The sequence below is a fragment of the Myotis yumanensis genome, unplaced genomic scaffold (assembly GCF_028538775.1).
Source record: "Myotis yumanensis isolate MYYU_CA2020_CCGP unplaced genomic scaffold, mMyoYum1.0.hap1 SCAF_13, whole genome shotgun sequence".
Lineage (NCBI taxonomy): Eukaryota > Metazoa > Chordata > Mammalia > Chiroptera > Vespertilionidae > Myotis > Myotis yumanensis.
This window is the reverse complement of record NW_027223764.1, coordinates 2,316,662-2,335,836: the sequence shown is the minus strand read 5'-3', so window position 1 is coordinate 2,335,836 and position 19,175 is coordinate 2,316,662. Positions and strand designations below refer to the sequence as shown.

At 59.4% G+C, this 19,175-nt stretch overlaps 1 protein-coding gene and 1 pseudogene across 1 annotated transcript in view; one reads left to right on the top strand and one right to left on the bottom strand.

Moving 5' to 3' along the window:
* Positions 1 to 11,938, top strand: part of ADAM12 (ADAM metallopeptidase domain 12) — a 148,363-nt gene extending 136,425 nt beyond the window's left edge. Inside the window, exons 18-23 of the mRNA XM_070433231.1 lie at positions 167 to 275; positions 2,552 to 2,684; positions 3,263 to 3,371; positions 4,959 to 5,138; positions 11,056 to 11,183; positions 11,878 to 11,938. Of these exons, the coding sequence (XP_070289332.1) occupies positions 167 to 275; positions 2,552 to 2,684; positions 3,263 to 3,371; positions 4,959 to 5,138; positions 11,056 to 11,183; positions 11,878 to 11,938 (720 nt within the window). The remainder of the gene's footprint in view (positions 1 to 166; positions 276 to 2,551; positions 2,685 to 3,262; positions 3,372 to 4,958; positions 5,139 to 11,055; positions 11,184 to 11,877) is intronic.
* A 6,115-nt stretch (positions 11,939 to 18,053) lies between these two features.
* Positions 18,054 to 18,198, bottom strand: LOC139022233 (small nucleolar RNA SNORA48; annotated as a pseudogene).
* Between the last annotated feature and the right edge of the window lie 977 nt (positions 18,199 to 19,175).

Below are 19,175 nucleotides of genomic sequence, written 5' to 3'. Positions count from 1 at the left end.
CACAGTGACATTCACTGAGTCTGGCTCTGTGGGGGCTGAGGGAGCTCTGACCTCAGGGCCTTTGCTTGGCCACGGCGCCCAGTGAGGGCTCAGAGACCAACCTCTGCCCCAGGGGACGGTGAACCCTAACTCTGCTCCTCTCCCCACAACCCGGCTGCCCCGACAGGTGTGCAACAACAGGAAGAACTGCCACTGCGAGGCCCACTGGGCGCCCCCTTTCTGCGACAAGGTCGGCTTCGGAGGAAGCACAGACAGCGGCCCCATCCGGCAAGCAGGTGGGTGGGGACAGCGCACCCAGGGAGAGGGGCAAGGGGAACCGGGGGAGGAGGGGTCTTTCCCAGGAAGATGGGCTCGCCAGCCGTCGGCGTGGGTGCAGGTGCAGATCCCCGGGAGCAGGAACCCCAGTGGGGACTCCGTGGGCCTGACACAGCCCGAGGCCTCTCTCTGTTCCCAAATTCCCTCACCCGGTCTTTCCGGGACCCCTCGCGCTGCTCTGGCCAGGGGCTGAGTTTGCCAGTTTGTAGCCTGCGACGCTTTTCTTAGCTGAGGTCACGCTACAGCAGACAGCCAGGTGGGTCTGCACTTCGGGCCCCATCGGAGGACTCTGTGCAGGCCGGCCCCGGGCTCCAGGCCGAGAGGGGGCATGTAACGGCCTCTGAGATTCTACTACAGTGGTTCTCAACCTTGGCTGCACATTAGAATCACCTGGGAATCTTTCTAAAATCCCGATTTCTGGGCCTCATCCTCCGGAAATTCTGTTTCTTTGTTACTAATGTTGTGGCCCCACCCCATAACAAAGAACAGAATTGGGGACGGCCGAGCTGTCCCCTGCGTGTGGCTTGAGCAGCCGGTGCCCGGGGACAGGCAGCCCGGGGTGCGCCCTGTGCAGCGCGGGGGCCCCGTAACTGTCAGCCGGCGAAGAGGGGTCGTCTAAGGCTCAGGGGAGGGTTTAGGGGATGAAAACGATGCTTCGGGCTCCGGCTGCTCCCTTTGAAATCAGCTTCACGAGGAGACAGCGGAACTGGCCCAGAGCCCGGCGGTGGCCGCTCGCGCCTGCAGAGGAGGACGGTTTGGCCGGGAGACCAGAAGCAAAGGTTCCAGTGACACTAACAAATGAGTCGGACGCCGCCGCTGATCGCTTCCTCAGCCCCAGACGGGTCTGATAGGACGTGTCGGCCGAGACGAAGTCCAGAGGCAGCGAGGGGGGCGAGAGGGCGAGGGGTTCCCCCCGTGGTAGGAGCCCTGCTCTGGGCTGCAGCCAGTGAGCTCCCGGCCGGAGGCAGGGCGGCAGCCTGGGTGACAAGTCACCTCCACCAGCAGCAGCAGCCAGAAAGGGCGGCCGTGCACCTACTGTGTGCAGCCCCCCTCACACCTACTGTGTGCAGCCCACCCCACACCTACTGTGTGCAGCCCATCTCACACCTACTGTGTGCTGCCCACCTCACACCTACTGTGTGCAGCCCCCCTCACACCTACTGTGTGCAGCCCACCCCACACCTACTGTGTGCAGCCCCCCTCACACCTACTGTGTGCAGCCCATCTCACACCTACTGTGTGCAGCCCCTCTCACACCTACTGTGTGCAGCCCCCCTCACACCTACTGTGTGCAGCCCATCTCACACCTACTGTGTGCAGCCCACCTCACACCTGTGTGCTGCCCATCTCACACCTTCTGTGTGCTGCCCACCCCACACCTACTGTGTGCAGCCCACCCCACACCTACTGTGTGCAGCCCACCTCACACCTACTGTGTGCAGCCCACCCCACACCTACTGTGTGCAGCCCACCTCACACCTACTGTGTGCAGCCCCCCTCACACCTACTGTGTGAAGCCCACCTCACACCTACTGTGTGAAGCCCACCCCACACCTACTGTGTGCAGCCCACCTCACACCTACTGTGTGAAGCCCACCTCACCGTCTCTGGGAGAGCAGCCCAGTGGCTGAGACGGAGACCTGTGCTCCCAGGGAGCTCCGTGCAGCTGAAGTGCAGCTAAAGCTGCTCCAACCCCAGCACCGGGGGTCACCCGGCACTAAACAACATGGGTCAGATCACAGGAGAGGGGCGTTTCCATGGAGACCCTAAGCCGCATCCTCCCAGAACAAGGGTTTGCCAGAGCTGGGCCCTACATCCCTGGTGTAACAACGCGCCCCCGTGGGCCCCTCCTTCAGCTGTGAGGTCTCGCTTCCCTTTTTTGTTTCTTCTCGTCTTCTAATGGGACACTATCCAGGCATAAGGAGTCTTATTCTGAAGAAACACGAAAATAAAGCGAAACAGACTCCACCCTGACGGGTGAGAGGAGGCAGGAGCCCGGTGGCCCGAGTGTGAGGGGCTGGAGAGGACTCAGTCCGGGACCCCCTGCTGTCCTCCTGCCGCGGGCCTGGGGCCAGCAGTCAGCAGTGAGTGACGCCACACGGCCTCTGAGCATCCCTCAGGCTGCCGTCTCCTCCCGTCCCTTCCCTTGCGACCGCCTGGCTGTCGGTCACGGTTCGGTGTGTCCCTGGTTCCCGGCGGCCGCCTCCCGCCCCCTGAGTGAACGGTGTTGTTCCAGGTCACCGAGGCCTCACGGCCGGCGTCCTGGCCAGCATCCTGTGTCTCCTCGCAGCCGGGCTTGCGGTTTATCTCAAAAGGAAGACGCTGGTCCGACTGCTGTTTACAGACAAGAAGACCCTTGAGAAGCTAAGGTATGGAGGGAGGGGGGATGGGGGACACAAGGGGGGTCAAGGCGTGCAGGCCGCTGCCCTCGCCGGCCGCGTCCTCTAGCAGAAAGGAGGTGGGCCCCTCCGGGGAGCAGACGGTGGGGTTTTCTCACGTGTCCGCCAGGCCCACTGCCTCCTCCTCTTGCCCTCACACCCTCCGCGCTATGACAGACAGGCAGGCGGCCGGAGTCTCGCCCAGGGGTCCCCCACCTGGCGTTGGTCTCTCTGAGGCGCGGGGTGTCACAATGCTCTCATCAGGGGTTCGATTCACACGTGTTCAGGCCGCGCCGCGGAAACGCCCTTTGTCCGAGCGTCCCCCAGGGCACCGAGCCGTGAGTCTGGCTTGGAGAACTAATTTAACAGGATCGGCAGGGGCTCTGGGGAGAGAAATCAGTATTTCTTGTTTAATCTTGCAAGAGTGTTGGGTAATTTTACCTTTGCATGCTCACCCACGCGGACTTTAAAACATCAATAACTTGTGTGAGTGCCGTGGTGAACAAAGCCGGAAAGCTGAGGCGGCCGCAGGGAGGGCGCCTGGTGAGCAGGTGTGCGCTGTGTTGCAGGTGCGTGCGCCCAGCCCGGCCCCCCGGCGGCTGCCAGCCCAGCCAGGCTCCCCTCGCGCCCCTCAGCCAAGGTGTGATGAGGAAGCCAGTGCCGTCCAGCTCAGCCACGGTGAGTAGTGCACAGGGAGGGCACGGCTCTGAGGCCCTGGGGTCCCCTGATGCAGGTGAGGGCGCGGCTCTGAGGCCCTGGGGTCCCCAGTCCAGGTGAGGGCACGGCTCTGAGGCCCTGGGGTCCCCGGTGCAGGTGAGGGTGAGGCTCTGAGGCCCTGGGTCCCCGGTGCAGGTGAAAGTGAGGCTCTGAGGCCCTGGGGTCCCCAGTCCAGGTGAGGGTGAGGCTCTGAGGCCCTGGGTCCCCAGTGCAGGTGAGGGTGAGGCTCTGAGGCCCTGGGTCCCCGGTGCAATGCTGAGCCAGCACTCAGTTCAGCAAAGGCCCCTGAGGTGGTGGCAGGGGCTGGAGGGGCTTGCTGTGCCCACGGAAGCTCTACAAGGCCCTGGGGGCCAGGGGACGGGAGCAGCTATGGTGTGTGCACTCGGGGACTTGGGCTCGGCGGTGAGGAGGAGGAACCACTGACACACACAGTGTGATGGCCCTCGAGATAGTGAGGCCGAGGGAAAGAAGCCAGGCCAGACAGAGTGTGGCTCGTGGTGCCATTTGTAGGAAAGTCTAGAAAACGCGGACTCGCTCACAGTGACAGAAAGCAGGTCCCGGTCACAGGCGGGAGGGGGGGGGGGGGAGTCTCTTGGATGATGGATGTGTTCATTATCTCACTTCTGTGATGGTTGCATGAGTGTGGACATATGTCAATTTTTACCAAATTGCACGTTTTAAATATATGCAATTAATCACGTGTCAGGTGTACCTCGGGAAAGCTGTTTGTAGAAAGAAAGGAAGAGAAGAGGGAGGGAGAGTGGGCAGGGGCCGAGGCACAGACTCGAGCTGTGTCTTCATCGGTCGCTGAGACCGGGCACCACGCAGAGCCCCGCCCTCCAGCGAGGGAGGGGGGCCCTGACCTCAGACCCGGCCTCCGGACACCTCCCCACCGCTGCCCAGCACATGTCCTGGGTTCTCGCCGCCTCGGGCACTGAGCTGTGTCTTATTTTCACGGCTCCTTCTGCGCCCTCGGGTCTGACCCGGGCCTTCATGCTGGCACTTTGTCGGGTGTCTCGAAGCTGTTAATCAAACCAGCCCTTTAAAATCCACCCAGAAGGGGACCCTCTTTCCAGACTAGCGGGGTGGGGGGGGACGGGCGGGAATGGGGGTAAATCAATAATCGCAGACGCCCTCTCAGGACCTCCTTGATTTCTGTCCCTTACCCCACCCACCTTCCCCATGGCGATGGCAGACTGGCAGGCGCTGCTTTTTCCTTAAGGAATCGCACACTTTTTTGTTAATCCTCATCCAAGGGTATTTTTTTCCATTGATTTTTTAAGAAAGTGGAAGGGAGGGAGGGAGGGAGGGAGGGAGGAGGACGAGAGAGATCAATGTGAGAGAGACACATTGATTGGTTGCCTCCCATACCCACCCCTGACTGGGGGCCAGGAATCGAACCTGCAACCAGGTATGTGCCCTTGTCCAGGAATGAAACTCGAGACCCTGGGTGCAGGGGCCGACGCTCTGCCCCGAGCCCCCGGCCAGGGCGGGAATCACATCCACTCCTGAGACCCGTGTATCATGGCTGCTGCTCTGACCCCGCAGGACAACCCCAAGAGGCCGCCGCAGTGTCAGAACGTTGCCATCAGCAGGCCCCTGCAGGCCCTGGACCGCCCCCGACCCCCGTCCCCGCAGCGAGTGCTCCCGACCCTCCACCAGGCGCCCCGCACGCCCAGCGTCCCCGCCAGACCCCTGCCGGCCACCCCTGCGCTCAGGCAGGCCCAGGTACGCCCTCCGCTGCTACCTTGACGGGCGCCCAGGCTCTGAGGCTTGGTCGCGTCTGAACTTGGACAAGTTGCTTTGCTTTTCGTGCCTCTCCGAGCTCCTTGAGTGGTTAAGTGTGATGGTCACGCAGCAGGGGTGGGGAACGTCCGGCCCGAGGGCCGTGTAAGCCCCGCGAAATCAAGTGGTCTGGCCCTGCCAAGGCCTGAGGGGTGAGTTAATGAAATGTTTGGCCAAATACAGCAGGTGGTTTTTACGTTGATCATTTTGTGTGGCCCGTGGATGATGGGGTAAATGTCCCCGTGGCCCTTGGCAGGAAGCAGGCTCCCCCCCTGTAAGCCCTGAGCACAGTCCCGGGGACAGCGGTGGAGCGACACTCTCTAGTGATGTTAGGAGACGTTTGTCGCCAGGGGAGGGAGGTGCCCATGCAGTGCTGGTCGTAACGGTGACGCTCTGAGAAGGGCAGGGGCCCGTCATCACGAGGCCTGGACGTGAGACAGAGGCGGGCGCTTGGAGAACAATTGTGGGCGTACTGTGTTGCTATCATTCATTTTCAAAGTTGTTTACAAAAATCTCACCACCGACTGAGCTTCTCCCCACCAGACGCAGCACCGTAGGCGACGCTTGGCGTGTATCATACCAACTTCTGCCCATGGGCCACGAAGTTTCAATCGCACTGTACGTGCGTAACCGCACGTGGTATTTTGTGGAAGAGCCATGCTGAAGGGGCCAAAGAGCCACATGTGGCTCGAGAGCCACGGTTTGCCGACCACGGGTCTAGACAGATACGTTTCGGCCCACCTTATGCCCTCAGGAGAGCTTCCTAAAAGTGAAAATGTTGGGTTGAAACATGGCATAAACATTCTAAGCTTCTTAACATATAAATTAAATATTTTTCAGGACTTTCATATTCATTTATATCCCATTATTATAGCCCATCTGTCTCAATGTGTCTCACCATAACTTTGCTAGTGCTATTAACATTTCAAAGTTTTGCCAAAATGATTCACAAAACAAAATATTTCTCTCTCTCTCTCTCTCTTTTTTTTTTTGGTCTGGTGGTTTTATCAGTTGCTAAAGGGACGCTGGTTTCTGACGGTAAATGTGTCCCCTTTTAGTCCATGTGGTTTTTCTTCATGAATTTTTGAACTCTGTAGTTTGTGATACACACTGTTAGGTGTTGTCTCTTCTTGATGAACGGGCCCTTTTATCATTATGTGATGTCCCTCTTTAGCTCCAGGACTATATTTTGTACCAAAAGCACCCCTGGTTGAAAACTGCTGCTCTAAGGATCACTACATTTGTACATAATTTATCACCGTCTACTAGTACCAATATTTTATCCCTTCAAGTGGAATGTGAAAACTTTACCTTTTAGGTTCTGCCTTTGTGATACAGACGTCTTAAACGTTACCGTTTGACAACCATGCCGCTGTCATTTTTGTTCTAAAAGCTGCTTTATTTCATGTTATCATATCTACATCCGTTTCCTTTTGATGAGTGTTTGCAAGGTCTGGCTTTTTTTCATCTTTTTACTCTGGAAGCACGCGCTGGGCCGCCGCTCAGACAGGCTTCTCTGCTCAGAGAAAATTACATCTGGAGGAGCCGCCTGGGAAGTTGCCGATCGAAATGCAATTATCTGCTGTCAAACTGGGATTGGGGGAGGGGTGTGCACTCAGCACTCGCCCGTGCGCTGGCACCGCTGCCAGCCCAGGGCTGTCGGGCTGGGCTGGGCTGCACGCCGGAGCTGGGGGCGCCCTCATTGTCCAGTGCCCGGTTCCCTGGAGAATGCGAGGAAGTGGCGTTTCCTCCACAGGCTTATCGGCGAGCAGGACCGGACTCACTGGCTGCGGGGAGTCCCGGTCCGATTAGCTCCTTCAGTAGAACAATAAGGAAGCAAGAAAAAGCGGCCGGTGGCAGATCCCAGGTTGATCTTTGCTGAAGCGAGTGGTTTCCTGGAAGGGCCGATAGACCGTGAGAACCTGCAGCCTACTTCTGGCCCAGCTTGTCTGCGCTGCAGAAGTTTCAGGAAGCCAGCAATGGCATGGCAGTGTGTGCGTGTGTGCGTGTGTGTGTGTGTGTGTGTGTGCGTGTGTGTGTGCGCACACTTTGAGTGTGGGCTTTATCCTTGTGATTTAAGGATTTTCAAAGTCTTCAGCAGGAGGAACTCAGTGCGTCAGGAGGACGGCATGGTCCCCTCCGGGACTCACTGTGGTTGCCCGTAGCGATTTGGCGGGTGAGGCAGCACTGCCCGAAGGAGCTGTCCCATTCCTGCCCTCGTGTCGTCCTCCTCCTCCCTCCCCCGCCACCCCCCCCTCCCCCGTCTCTGTTCGGAGATGCTCTTCTCTTGGCCGACACGCTGGGTTGGACACAGAATGGCATCTGCTTTTCCTCCCTGTGCCTGGGGAGCACCTGTCGCAGGCCGGAGGTCTGTCTCTTCGTCCTCCTCCTCCTCCGCCACCATCGCTTGTGCCACGTTTAGAAAGGCCTGCCCACCAGAGTGGCACGCGTTTCCATGTCTCCACGTTCATGACTTTTCACATGGACGCACCTGCTCCATCCGCTGTTCATTCCAGTGCATGACACGGAGGGGGAACCCTATTTGCTTTTCTCGACGACCATGTGAGTCGTCCCCAGCATCGCCTACGGATCTGCCTGCGGGGCAGGGTCTCAGAGTTTGCAGGGCGGGGTGAGCAGTGTGAGCCAGGTTGGTGGAGACTCAGATATCCTGCCGCCTCTGAGGTCGGGGGGGCGGGGCTCAGCAAGGAAACAGGGGCCTCGGCCAGCACTTCTGTCTGAGAAAAAGCTGCTCCCCCCCCTCCCCAGCCCTCACCCTGATCCAGATCATTCCGTTCCTCCTCCTACGTTCCTGGCACATTTGAGCTACTACCATCGCACTGGAGCTCAGAGGGTCTGAGTCTGAGTAAGTCTACGCGCTGGCCCTTTAAAAGGAACTGCCTGGGACTCCAGCAGCCTCTGTCTCCCTTAGCCTCAATCCTGCTGGTTTTTACAGCCCAAGTTATAAGGGCTTCTTTTCTCAGCTTTGGAACCCTGGGCTGAGGAGCCAGGTGTGGGCTGGGGCCCCTCGTTCCTCAGGGGGGACCTCCACCTCCGAGATGGCCCTCTGGGTTTCTATCTGCCCAGGTGGGTGTGGGACCCGCCCCTCCTGAGCCGCTGCCCCTCCTGCCAGGCTCGCCGTGCTGCTGCCTTATACCCGTCGTTCTCCTCGATGTCAGGCGGTTCTGACTGCTGGTGGGGCTGTGGTTGTCATGCTGATGTGGTTGTGGGAGTGTTGTCGGCGGTGGGAACCCAGAGGGTCAGCCCGGACCTGGGTTCAGTAACCTCCCTGCACTTGACTTCTGGCGAGGAAAGAATTCAGAGCCAAGACTCAAACAGTAGGAGAACATTTATTTATCACGGAGGTAGAGCCATTCCTTGAAGCAATGGGCTTAGAAAACAAGTTCTAGAGGTAGCGGAAGGGCCCTCGGAGCTCGGGAGGAGGAAGGTGAGGTATGGGGCAGGGGGCAGGGGGCGGGAGGAAGGGAAAGGCGTGGACATGCTCCCAGGACGGGAGCGCACTGGGTCCTCGTCCTGAGGGCTTTAAGGGGAGGTGTTAGGGAGGCCCCAGGGGAAGATCTCAATAGAACGTTCTGCAGCTTTCCATGGCCTTTCAGGGTCGGGGTCCCCGCTGATTGATTGGCGGCACCAGGGCAGGAGTCATTATTCCAGGCAGCTGGTCCTGGCGTCAGCTGTCAGCCGTGGCTGGTTTTGCTGCTTTTCTGGGTCTGGAGCTGAACTACAGCGGAGGCCTAGAGTTATCTCTGGGAGGAAAGGTCAGGGGTCCAGGATGTGTGAGGGAAGGAAGGCCACCCTGGGGACCGGGTCCCACCTTACAAGTGTCCGTTGCTGGGCTCCCAGGGCTTGCCCCCCTGGTGACCTTCTGGACCTGCCCATGGTCCCTGCCCTGCTCAGGACTGCCTGCCTCCCCACAGCGCTAAGGACTGGCCCTGACCCCGATGCAGGAGCCGCCGGGCAGGAGTGTCTGTCCGGGGCTCCGCTGCCTGCTGCGGGCACTGTTTGGGGGCCCTTGTGCATGGGCTGGGTGCTGCTCCAGTGGCCGGAAGCTGCCTCTGGGAGGGCTGGTTCTGAGGCCTCCTGGGAGGTGCAGGCCAAGGTCAGCTGCTGCCTGTGCCCGGCCCAGGGCCACCTGGTGTGACTACAGTGACCCGCAGATGGTCGCTGCTGGTGCCGGGCCCGGAGGTGCCTGGGAGAGGCTGAGCTGGAACCGAGGCGGCTGCCCCGGGTGCCGGCCTGGGGCCACTTAGCCAGCAGTATGGGCACGCCAAGGCCAGGTGCTGCTTGTTGGAGAGAATTTAGGAAAGTCTGAAGCAGTGGTTCTCAACCTTCTGGCCCTTTAAATACAGTTTCTTATGTTGTGACCCAACCATAAAATTATTTTCGTTGCTACTTCATAGCTGTCATGTTGCTACTGTTATGAATCATCATGGAAATATCTGATATGCAGGATGGTCTTAGGCGACCCCTGTGAAAGGGTCGTTTGACCGCCAAAGGGGTCACGACCCACAGGTTGAGAACCGCTGGTCTAAAGGGACTGAGCAGAGCAACCTGGCCTGGGGTCACTTCTCCTGCCTTTCGGGTGACCCCTGTGGCCAGGCTGGCCCGGCCTCCCTGGGAGAGCCCGGGGTGAGGCTTGGCAAGGGCGGCATGAGAAGCAGTGCCTACCCCTCCCTCCAGGTCCGCTGCTTCCGGGGCCCACCCCTCCATGCTGGCCTCCGAGACACAAGGGGGTCTCGGCCTCCGCTAACCCGGGGTCCCCTCCGCCCCGTCAGGCCCACAGGCAGCCGGTGGGGTCCCCCCGGCGGCCTCTGTGAGCATCAGCTGCTTGCTGGCTCCATCCGAGCCCTGCCCCGGGCGCGGCGGGAGGAGCTGGACGGGTGCTGTGCTGACCCCCAGGTTGGAAATCAGAACTTGCCGTTTGGGCTTTTGTCACGCTGGCGGCCGTGTAACTTGCCCCTAAACCAGGACACATCAGAGAGTGACTGATGACTAAACAGCCATCAACTGGCGCTGGGAGGGCCCAGGCCCCCCAGACGGAGCGCCTGCCCCGTTACCTCCAGTTTCCGTGATGAAACCAAATCTCCCGCGATCCGCCCTAACTTAGCGCTCATCGCCGGCACCGCAGTGGAGCCTGACTCTACCTTTCGATACTTGTCCATCCTGGGAGCAAAGCGGGCAGCACGGCACCGTGATTGAACCCTCCGATCTTCCCGTTTCACGGGGCTCACATTCATGCCGACGCTGCACACTGGACCTCCCCGTGGAGTGCTGCCCCGTGTGGGCCGGGAGCTGCGTTCATTGCCGTGGCTTATGGCCCGGAGCTGGCTGGCTGGGGCTTCCTGGCTCACCTTCCGGTGAGCGTGAGGCCTGGGTCTGAGATTTAGGAGGAACCCGAGCGCCTCCCGACACCGGGACCAGCCTCTGGCGCGGGACCCGCCCTGTGGGCGACACCCGCCCTCCTGAGCGAAGGCATCGCAGCTGGAACCTGAGGCGAATGTGATGTTTAGAAAGATCTCCACCAGCTTCTCCTTCTGGGTCTTGACAACCTGAGAGGAAAGACACAGGAGCATTCCACCCAGGTGGCCCTGGCCCAGACGCACGGCCATGGCCCGTCCTCCGAACCCCACGATGCTGTGGGGGACTCTGAGCTGGAGAAAACCAGGGTGAGGTTAGCCGAGGGCGCCCCCTGCAGGTGAGGGGTGGTACTCGAGGAGTGTGCTCAGGAGCCAAGACCTGTCCCTCCTGGTGACACACCGTCTCCGCACCCCACTTTCCAGGGGCCCGGTGTCCCATCACCGCTCACAGCATGGGGAGTCACACCCCGACTTGTGGTTTGTTGCAGGGGACCCGGAAGCCCAGCGCCCCTCAGAAGCCCCTGCCCGCAGTGCCTCTGAGCAAGACGGCCCGGCTCGCCCACGCCCCCACCAGCACCCCGGGCCCGGAGTCGGGGCTCCGCCTGGCACCCCTCAGGTTGGTGTGGGACATGCCTTCTCTTCCCCCCTCCCCCCCGCGCTGTATGGGGCTGCGACATCAGGCCCTGATTTCCAGGACCGGGAGGGGGTGGGGGTCTAGGCCATGCTCCCTGCACTCCCACACGGCGGCGGGGGGGGGGGTGCGGGGGGGCAGTCAGGAAAACCCCAGGAGGCCGGTGAGCATGTAGTCACCATGTGTCCATGTTGCTCTAAGCCAGGGCCCCAGGTACCCAGGAGACTAGACAGAGACCCAGAGCTGCGGCTGGTAAGACAGGCCATGTCCCCCAGGAGACAAAGAAGAGCCACCACGTGACGCGATGTTGTGAGGGCTGGACACACCCCAAACCCTCGGTGGCCTCTGCCAGCCCGGGTCCTGAGAAGTAAGGGGGGGGCGGTCAGATGAACGAGGGGACGAGGAGGAGTGAGGCTAAACCAGCTGCAGGTGGGGCCACCCTGGCTTAGTGGGAGCGTCTGGGACTCACCTTAGAGACGTCCCGCAGCCGTGGTCACCGCACACCGTCCCGAGGACGGGGACGCCGTCCTGGGAGGGCACCATGGCGCCGGGCCAGCCGCACGGGGTTCGAGAGTATCATACACCCAGGAGCTGGGCGAGGAGGTGTCCCACCCGCCGCTGGTACAAATTAAACTACACTCACAGCGACATAACTCTGCCTCCTCCTCTCTCCACGCAGACCGGCTCCCAAGCGCCCACCCCCCGCTCCCCGGCCCGCCCACACCACCCCCTCCAAGTGAGAAGCCTGACACCTCCCGCGGAGACAGTCTGCACTACGTTCAACTCCGGTGGAGTTTCCCTTGTACCAACCCCTGGACTTTTGGTCGAGAACCACGGTCTGAGGACGCGGCCCCGGTGCTCTGGGCTGTGGCTCAGGTCCTCATAAGTTATTAATTTATGCGGACGTCCCACGCGAGGCGCCGTGGGCCTGTCACCGTCACCGAGTTCTCCTGGCTCCTCGCAGTTTAGTGAACCTGGGCGGCCACGCCTGGTGGGACTGTGGACGGGACGGGACTTTCTGCCCGGGGCTTCATGGGAGCGCAGTCCCCAGCTGGCCAGGCTGTGGTCAGGGTTCGAGAGGCCCCGGGGTACCGGGCCCCTGCAGGCCAGAAGGGGGGCTTCCGGGCCCTGGCACAGCTGAAAGGCTGCCCCTCGAAGCCCCGGGGTAGCGGGAGGATCTGGCTTCTGGTCAGGACGCCTGGGGAGAACCTGGGTTTCCGAGAGGAGGTGTAAGGTGTGGGGCTGACAGGTGGCTTAAGCTCAGCGGCCAGGAGCTCTGTGGAGCAGGCAGGAGCGCACTCTTGCTGGCTGTCCGCCCTCCGCACCTTCCTGAGGCTGCGAGAGGGGTGATTCTCAAGAAAGCGCCCGAGCCCCTGCACCCTCTCCCCCGTGCCATCCGGAGCTACGCCAGTTCCCACCTCGCCGCCTCCACTGGAATCGCACACAGGGATTCTGTGTTCGGACAGACGGACGGGACTTCCTGTGGGACCGTAACTATGTTCAGATGTGACCAGTGACCAGATCCAGCCAGTCAACCCCACAGGCCAAGCATGTCAAACTCAAAGGCTAACACGGGCCAAATAGACGAGGCGTGTGGCCCTCGGGCCACGCGTTTGACATGCTCGCCAGACAGAAGCAGGCCTTTGTCACAAGGCTCAGCTTATTAACAGTCAGGCAGGAGGAAACCCTACGCTTGCAAAAACCGCAACCAAACGCCATGCTGTGCTCGCCGGTGCCGGCGGCGTCTGCTGTCCTTACTAGCATCTATCGGACGAAGAACCGTAAGTTACTAGAAAGTTCTTTGGGGCATCCTATGGTCCAGGCTTGGCTGCAGGAATGTTTATCAGATGTTTTGAGCATAAAGTCTGAGCCTGTGAAACACTTGCAACTCCCTATTGAGCATCACAGAACGTGACAGGGAAGGTGATGTCTTCATCCGACATATTCACGAGCCGCAGGCGCGGGCAGCCGTCCCTCCCCTCTTCCTCTTCAGCTCTCTGCCTGGGGAGCCGTGTGCACAAGGACATCCTGCGGACGCCCGTGTCCAACGGCAGGCGAGGTCCAGTGCCGAGTGCCTCGCTGTCCCCTGGAGGGGTCACGGCGGCCGTTTTCAGTGCCTGAAGCGGAAACAGAGCGGCCCAAGAACCTCGGTCCGCCGTCCAGGGGACGAGGCTGCTTCGAGCTCCCCCTGCCCCCGCCGTATCTAGGCAACACAGTACTCAGGGCCGTGGGTGGTGAGGCATGTCACGCACACGCACACGCATGCACGCACGCCGCCAGCTCCCCCCGCGTGGACCTGTCCCCTAGAACGCAGCGCCGTGGCAGGCAGCGTCACTGCCCACGAGCAGGTACGGAATCACTGTGATTGCTGTTGCACTCGGTACCTGTGTGAAGGCCAAATCAGACTACGGAGAAGTTTACAGACTTTTTATGGTGCATGTGTGGGTGCGTGTGGAGACGCCGAATCCTCAGGGGGGAGGGGGGACACGTGAGCCCTCCTCCTGCGGGAGGAAGAGGAGGTGGACTGTGCGTGTGTCCTTCCTTCGCTCTAACTCCTGGGCCACTTCAGAGGACCGGGGGCCTGACCGTGAAGGTGGTCAATGCTGCGATTGTCCACCGCGTCATCGCCGGCCCGGACGGCTGCAGCCAACGACACAGCCTTATCCCTGGGCACTAGCCTAACCTCCCCTTCCCGTGCCCACGTGATATTAAAGGAACAGTACTTCCAAGATGCAATAGGTATCATTACTATGCAAATACGAAGCACAGTTAGCAATACCTCCCCTTTTATACCCGTAGGAAAGGAGCCAATAGCCAGCTCTGTGGGAGGCGCTCTCCCTCCCTCCTTTTATATCCTCACAGATGATGGGGACAAAAGTCAACACTTAGGTTTCCACGGCAGCTCATGTCTCACGCATGAGCGATGGCACAGGTCCACGTTTACAAGGCCGGCGCTGGGCCTGGACCGAGGGTCGCCCCTTCCCTCCCGGTCACGTCGCAGCTGTCGGTCACGTGGCCCCACGTCCCCGAGGGTGCGCGGCCAGTCTCCCAGCGCCCGCTGTTTATCTCCGAGGTGTTTGGGGAGATTTGGTTCCCAGCACATGGTCGCGGACAGTAGCAACCTCGGGGAGCAACGCCCAGCGTCTCCCGTTGTCCAAATGCGCGTCCCCTCCGTGTGCACTGCCCCGGCTCACACGCGGGCGACATCACAGAAACCACAGGAGCGACACAGGCAACTCCATGAGCATAACTCCTCCCCCTGGTCTCGGGGGGCCCTCTCTCCGCAGCCTTCACTCCAGGAGGGACCCTCAGCTTCGCAGAGCAACCCCACACACGGCACGCTAACCCCGACCTGGGTCTCCCGGTGCCGGATGCCTCCCTGCCCCTCCCCCTGATGTTTCCGAGCATCTGAGCCACTGAGGCCGACAGGCACGGCCCGGGGCAGCAGGCACCTCTCCCCTGCACCCCCTCCTCCCTCCCCCCCGCCATCTCCTCCTGAGGCTGATCTTCCTTGAACACTCCCCAGGGTGGTCGGGGAGCCCAGGCTGCCTTGGGGGATCCTGTCCACTGCTACCAAAGCCACCGCAGCCAAGCCCAAGTGACCCAGGAACCACACGCCAGCCCTCGCCGAAGTCTCCCGGTGCCAACGCGATGATGCCCAGTGTGACCCTCAGCCTGTGGCTTCCCACAGCCTGGCTGCCTGGTGGGCAGCGTGGCAGCTACCACCTTTCTCCTTCCCCCCGCCACAGGGCCGGCCCCGGGCTGCATTACCCCTGGGGCTCCTGAGTGAGCCCCTAAACACCTCTGGGCTCAGCCAGCCAAGGCTGCCGCACCTGCTCGCCACCCACACACACGGTCCTTTCTCAGACCAAACCCAGGGCCGAGGTCTCTCCACCCTCTGACATCCTCCATGTTCATAGCCCTTGAGGCCAACGCAGCAGCAGGGGGCTGTCCCCACTGGACCCCGAAGCCCAGCCATCAGCTACCCCATCAGCCTTGGACGTGGCAGAATCCCTCCCACAGACACATCGCCCCCGTGACCTCTGCCTACAGGTGACCTCTGCCTGCAGACTCATCCCAATCAGAAGCGGGCAGCAGTCAGTATCTATGCAGCACCCTCCTCCCCGCTCCCCACAGCCTGGGGGTCCCCGTTTCTTTCCCACCTGACCCCGTGACCCCAGTGACGGGCTCAGAAGGCCCGTGCGGCTGGGCCGCTCCACGCACCTCCCGTGAAAAGGCCCCCTTTACGTGGGGTTGGCAGTGGCAGCCCCTGGTCCAGCCTTAAGGGCCTGTTTCCTGTGAGAAAAGCCGGGAGAGACACGGTATGACATTGACGTGACGTGCCACGCCGGACGTGACGGAGTTCTGGGTGGGTGCAGCTCCATCCTCCGGTCGAACACGCCGCAACCGCACTGATTCTCCACTTCGTCTTCAAAACACACGTCCCGTGGCCTCCGCGTGACCCCCTCCCACAGAATAAATGGTCAGTCCTCAGGGTCGCACATTTTCAACCCAGACGAGAGAATGAATACCGTGCGATCCTTCTAGTTTTGCAAAGACGTGGCAGGGCGCCTGTGTTCGTGGCCGGTAAGCAGGCACTTAAGTGGGACCGTGATTGAAAAATGTTATCAAATCAGAAAGCACGCTCCCCTCGGCGTCCACGCAGGACAGGGAGAGGCAGAGCTGGGGCCTGGGGGGCTGCGGTGAAGGCCCGCGTCGGGGGAGGGGGAGGGTGGAACCCGACACCGTGCGGTCAGCGCTCCTGGACCCGCCCTGGCCCCCCCGCAGTGCTCATCCCCTGGGGGGCTGGGTTTGCTCCTCTGTTCTCGCACCTGTTGATGCTGCCGTCCATTCCTTCTGTGCACATTCCTCCTAGCGGGTTCTCCGGGTGCCGCAGCCTGCTATTTCTGTAGAAAAAGCCATTGTTAGGAATATTATAGCCAATAAACAGTATTCAGGTAACTCCAAGCTGTGTCTCCCTCGTGACTGAGAATGGCCCCAAAATGGGGGAGCTCGCGTAGAAAAGCATGTCCCCCCTCATCTGTAGGTGCAGAAGGGAATGCTGGGACAACAAGGATCTAAGAGGGATGGTGAGCTGGGGGCCGGGGGGTGTGCGCTGCAACCCCATGAACCGGGCACAGGACAGGATGAGACAGAAGATGACGCCTTTTCCCACACACTCCTGGGCGCGGGGTGGGAGGGGGGGGACCGGAGGAGGAGGGAGCCTGGAGCGCTTTGCTGAGCAGTGCGCATGCATCGCCTCTCAGCATACACCTCTTACCACTCATCTTATTTACAGGAGAGAGAGATCCAAAGAGCAAGCAAGCAGAAATGGAGACATTTACCTGAGACTTATCCAGGATGAAAATCTAAGCATAATGGAAATCTAGTTACGGTTGTTAAAAAAAATCGCATCTATCTTCACAAAGAACCGAAGCAAACAGAAAGAAGAATAGATACACAGAATGGTAACGAGGTCTTTATTTTCTTATCACCCATGACAGTGCAAGTGGGGAAAAGGTAACTGTTTAGAAGACCTCAGACATGGTTAATGTAGATAAAATTTATATATAGCAAATGGAATACTTCAAACATACCTTCTTTCAAAGGGCCTGTGGAAAATATATATATAAATATAATTTTGTACATTAAGTCACCGAGTAAACTCAAATTCCAAGGACTACAGACAGATTCTCGCGTGTAACGCACTAAAAGTAGAACATTGGTTCTCTGCCGTGGGAATGTGACAAGTGGAAGATGAATCGTAGATTACCCAGGAAATAGCCATGAGGCCGCGGGAAGCAGCGGGCTCCGTGGCCGCCTCTCCCTCCTGAATGGCAAGGACTCACTGGACGTTCCTCCAGACCCACTGCCGTGTCCCTTCCCTGGAGACTTTGGTTTGGGGGGGGGCTGAGATGTGGCCCAGAGGTGAGGGGGGTTTTTAAAAAATATATATTTTATTGATTTTTTTACAGAGAGGAAGGGAGCAGGATAGAAAGTTAGGAACATTGATGAGAGAGAAACATCTATCAGCTGTCTCCTGCACACCCCCTACTGGGGATGTGCCCACAACCAAGGTACATGCCCTTGACCGGAATCGAACCCGGGACCCTTGAGTCCGCAGGCCGTCGCTCTATCCACTGAGCCACACCAGTCAGGGTGAGGTGAGTGTTTTAAAAGGATCTTTTCATCGGGAAAGTTGAGGAAACGCCCTATGGGACTACCTGTAGCTCAGTGCGGAGGGGATCCATAACCCTAACTCCACATGTGAATAAACAGAAAAGGAAAAAGGAGTTAACGATCCACCCTAAAAAGTTACAAAAGGAACCGAAAAAGTAAATAAATAAACCGGGGATGGGGGGGTGGGGGTCGGGGGGAGGAGGAATAGAAGGAACAGATTTGTAAAAATAAAAAGTATAAATTAGCCCAGCTGGCGTGGCTCAGTGGTTGAGCATCCATCTATGAGCCAGGAGGTCACGGTTCAATTCCCAGTCGGGGCACAGGCCCAGGTTGTGGGCTTGATCCCCAGTGGGGGGCGTGCAGGAGGCAGCCAATCATTGATTCTCTCTCATCATTGAAGTTTCTATCTCTCTCTCCCTCTCCCTTCTTCTCTGAAATCAATAAAATTATTAAAATTGTTTTAAGTATAATTTAATTAGGAAAAGTAAAACTAATAAAAAGCCAGGGGTGGTTTCTTTGGGGAAATTAAAGCACAAGATAAACTACCACCTCATCTCGTTAAGGACAAAGATAAACAGCAGATGCTCTCAGCACGTGAGCAGATAGGATCCAGAGTCCACACTAACCCAGCGATGACCTCAGCAGTACAAGGATGGTTCAATATCTATATTTTTTTTATGTGCCTCAGGCATGAAACAGCTCTGGCCACCGACACAGGCATCAAGCCAGGATGAACTAAGGACTGTACATCTGCTTTGCCCCTGATTGATCTAAGAGCAACACCACCAATCAGGTGTCTCCAATATCTAAAACCTAGTCACCCCCGCCCGGCCAGGTGGCTCCGTCATCAGTGCGCCATCCCACACACCAAAGGGTGGCAGGCTCCATTCCCAGGCAGGGCACAGGCCCAGGTTGTGGGTTCGATCCCCGGTCGGGGTGCATGTGGGAGGCAACCAATCAATGTTTCTCTCTCACATCAATATTTCTCTCTCTCCCTTCCTTCCTCTCTAAGGCATCTAAAATCAATAAAAACACTTTTTAGTCTAGTAATCTAAGTCACCACATTGATAAGATTGTAGGAAAATATGCCCCAGTACGGTTACCAGAGATGCTAAAGAGATGTTCGATAAAACCAGTCTCCAGCCCTGGGTTTCTAAGCATCTAAATAAGACTGGAGACCCCAGGACTTGAGAGATGCCAGTGTCATTTGTGGAGAAGTGAGTTCACACACATCCAACGGGGCCCTACAGGCAGCCGTCTGGGGCTGAGTTATGCTGCGATAACCCCGGACTGTCGACATTGACGGGGGGGTGGGGGGGGGCCCGACGGGGTGTCTGTGAAGCCCCCGCATCCGTGCCTGCGCTCCCTCCGCAGCCCTCGCTGCGCTCACTCCCACTGTCTCTGCGCTGCGTGACCAGCACCACCAGCATCTCTGTCGGAGGCTACATGTAACCCTTCTCCGGGCGGACGGGCGGCCGGGCGGACGGGCGGACGGGCGGCCGGGCAGACGGGCGGCCTACCCGCCGGTGCCCCTGTCCCCGCTGATAGCCAGCACGTGCTCAGACAGCTGCTGGGCAAGGGCCAACCCTCCACCCGACGCCCCCTGGGGCAGCATCGGGTCTTGAAACTTGTATTTGGCGTGTTTTGAGCTTGGCGGGAGGCCAGCGCTGAGGAGGCCTTGCACGTGGAGGGACGTCACTCCAGGCAGGAACACCCGCAGGGCGCCACCTTCTGGGGGCCCTGGGGGATTGGGGGGACGCCCTCACTGAAACCACACCAGGGGAAGAATTCCCACAA